General features: G+C 53.5%; 1 protein-coding gene across 1 annotated transcript in view; it reads right to left on the reverse strand.

The window, feature by feature from the left end:
* Window positions 1–247: 247 nt before the first annotated feature.
* Window positions 248–2,255, reverse strand: part of LOC307084798 (voltage-dependent calcium channel gamma-6 subunit-like) — a gene marked incomplete at both ends in the record, with an annotated part of 10,005 nt that continues 7,997 nt past the window's right edge. Inside the window, 2 exons of the mRNA XM_079749301.1 lie at window positions 248–462; window positions 828–965. Coding sequence (XP_079605427.1) covers window positions 248–462; window positions 828–965 — 353 coding nt within the window. The remainder of the gene's footprint in view (window positions 463–827; window positions 966–2,255) is intronic.

Genomic DNA, 2,255 nt, shown 5'->3' on the forward strand with positions numbered 1-2,255 from the left:
CACATCCGTTAATGAAAGACTACTGATGACTTTAAGAACTATCTAGCGTAGCGAGTGTTTTGTTAAAAAGAAATAAGAAAAATTAAGCTAGTTCCTAGAGACTATAAACGGCTTCGTGAGCCTAGAGACTCGTGGCCTGAGGAAGAAAACCTGCCGACCCTTTTCATTATTAGTATTATAATTATAACAATTATTATCATGAGCTGGAGGGCGGTGGGCATTAAGGTGCAGAACCGACTCCCCACCACTAATGGCCGCCAGGCTGTGGCGGGAGGAAGCACTGCCAGGGGCGGCGGGGCAAGGTGAGCAGCAGGAAGAGGAGGCCGCCCCCCAGCAGGAGGGCCCCGGCCACGCCCAGGACCCCCACGGACCAGGACAGCCTCTGCTCCAGTGGCACCGAGTGGTCCGAGACCAGCAGGGCCTCCAGGGACCAGTGGAAGACCAGCAGAGAGACCAGCACCAGGAGCCCTGGGGGGAGGGGGGGGGGGGGGGGAGAGGAGGGGCAGGAGGGGAGGAGGGGAGGAGGGGGAGGAGGGGCAGGAGGGGGAGGAGGGGGAGGAGGGGGAAGGAGTAGAGTAGGAGGAAGAGGGGGAGGCAGAAGAGGAGGAGGTTGAGGAAGAGGAGGATTAATTGGTAGAGGAGGAGGAGGAAGAGATGGAGGAGGAGGATATAGGGAACCGGAAGAGGGAGACGAGAAGAGAGTGTGAGAGCCATAATAGACGAAATGAATAGATCAGGGGGAGATGGGAGGAGGACAACCACAACAGGTATTATAAAGTCATCTGGAGTGGGTCCAACCATCTATGGAGCTGGGCAGGGGGGCTCACCTGCCAGGCTGAAGCAGAGGGAGGCGGGCTTGAGGAAGGAGAGCAGCTGCTTGTTGATCGCCATGACGACGCAGACGGAGCCCAGCAGCATCAGGACCAGGCTGAGCAGAGCCAACATGGCCGCCGCCACGTTCAGACCTGCAGGGGCAGAGAGACCGCAACTCATCTAGAGAGACGTCACTCATCTAGAGAGACCGTCACTCATCTACAGAGACCGTCACTCATCTACAGAGACCCTCACTCATCTAGAGAGACCATCACTCATCTACAGAGACCGCCACTCATCTACAGAGAGCCTCACTCATCTAGAGAGACCTTCACTCATCTAGAGAGACCCTCACTCATCTAGAGAGACCGTCACTCATCTACAGAGACCCTCACTCATCTAGAGAGACCGTCACTCATCTAGAGAGACGTCACTCATCTAGAGAGACCGTCACTCGTCTAGAGAGACCGTCACTCGTCTACAGAGACCGTCACTCTTCTAGAGAGACCATCACTCGTCTAGCGAGACCGTCACTCATTTACAGAGACCGTGACTCATCTAGAGAGACCGTCACTCATCTACAGAGACCGTCACTCGTCTAGAGAGACCGTCACTCATCTACAGAGACCGTCACTCATTTACAGAGACCCTCACTCATCTAGAAAGACCGTCACTCATCTACAGAGACCCTCACTCATCTAGAGAGACCGTCACTCATCTAGAGAGATGTCACTCATCTAGAGAGACCGTCACTCGTCTAGAGAGACGTCACTCGTCTACAGAGACGTCACTCTTCTAGAGAGACCGTCACTCGTCTAGCGAGACTGTCACTCGTCTACAGAGACCGTCACTCGTCTACAGAGACCGTCACTCGTCTAGAGAGACCGTCACTCATTTACAGAGACCGTGACTCATCTAGAGAGACCGTCACTCATCTACAGAGACCGTCACTCGTCTACAGAGGCCGTCGCTCGTCTAGAAAGACCGTCACTCATCTAGAGAGACCGTCACTCATCTACAGAGACCGTCACTCATCTAGAGAGACCGTCACTCATCTAGAGAGACCGTCACTCATCAGAAGAGACGACAGCTTACAGCTACTCCAGCTAACTACCAACTACCAGCTACTAACTACCACTAAAGCCCCAGGTGAGTATGTACCGGTACGGTCACCAAACACACATTCATTATTGTACTCAATTCTGACGCTATTTTAAATGCATAAAAAACGTGTTTGAGGTATGGGTGATGACCTCACAGAGAGAGAGGTGTGGTGACCTCACAGAGAGAGAGGTGTGGTGACCTCACAGAGAGGTGTGATGTCCTCACAGAGAGGTGTGATGACCTCACAGAGAGAGGTGTGATGACCTCACAGAGAGAGAGGTGTGGTGACCTCACAGAGAGGTGTGATGACCTCACAGAGAGAGAGGTGTGATGACCTC

The sequence above is a fragment of the Pollachius pollachius genome, assembly GCF_949987615.1.
Source record: "Pollachius pollachius genome assembly, chromosome: 13".
NCBI lineage: Eukaryota > Metazoa > Chordata > Actinopteri > Gadiformes > Gadidae > Pollachius > Pollachius pollachius.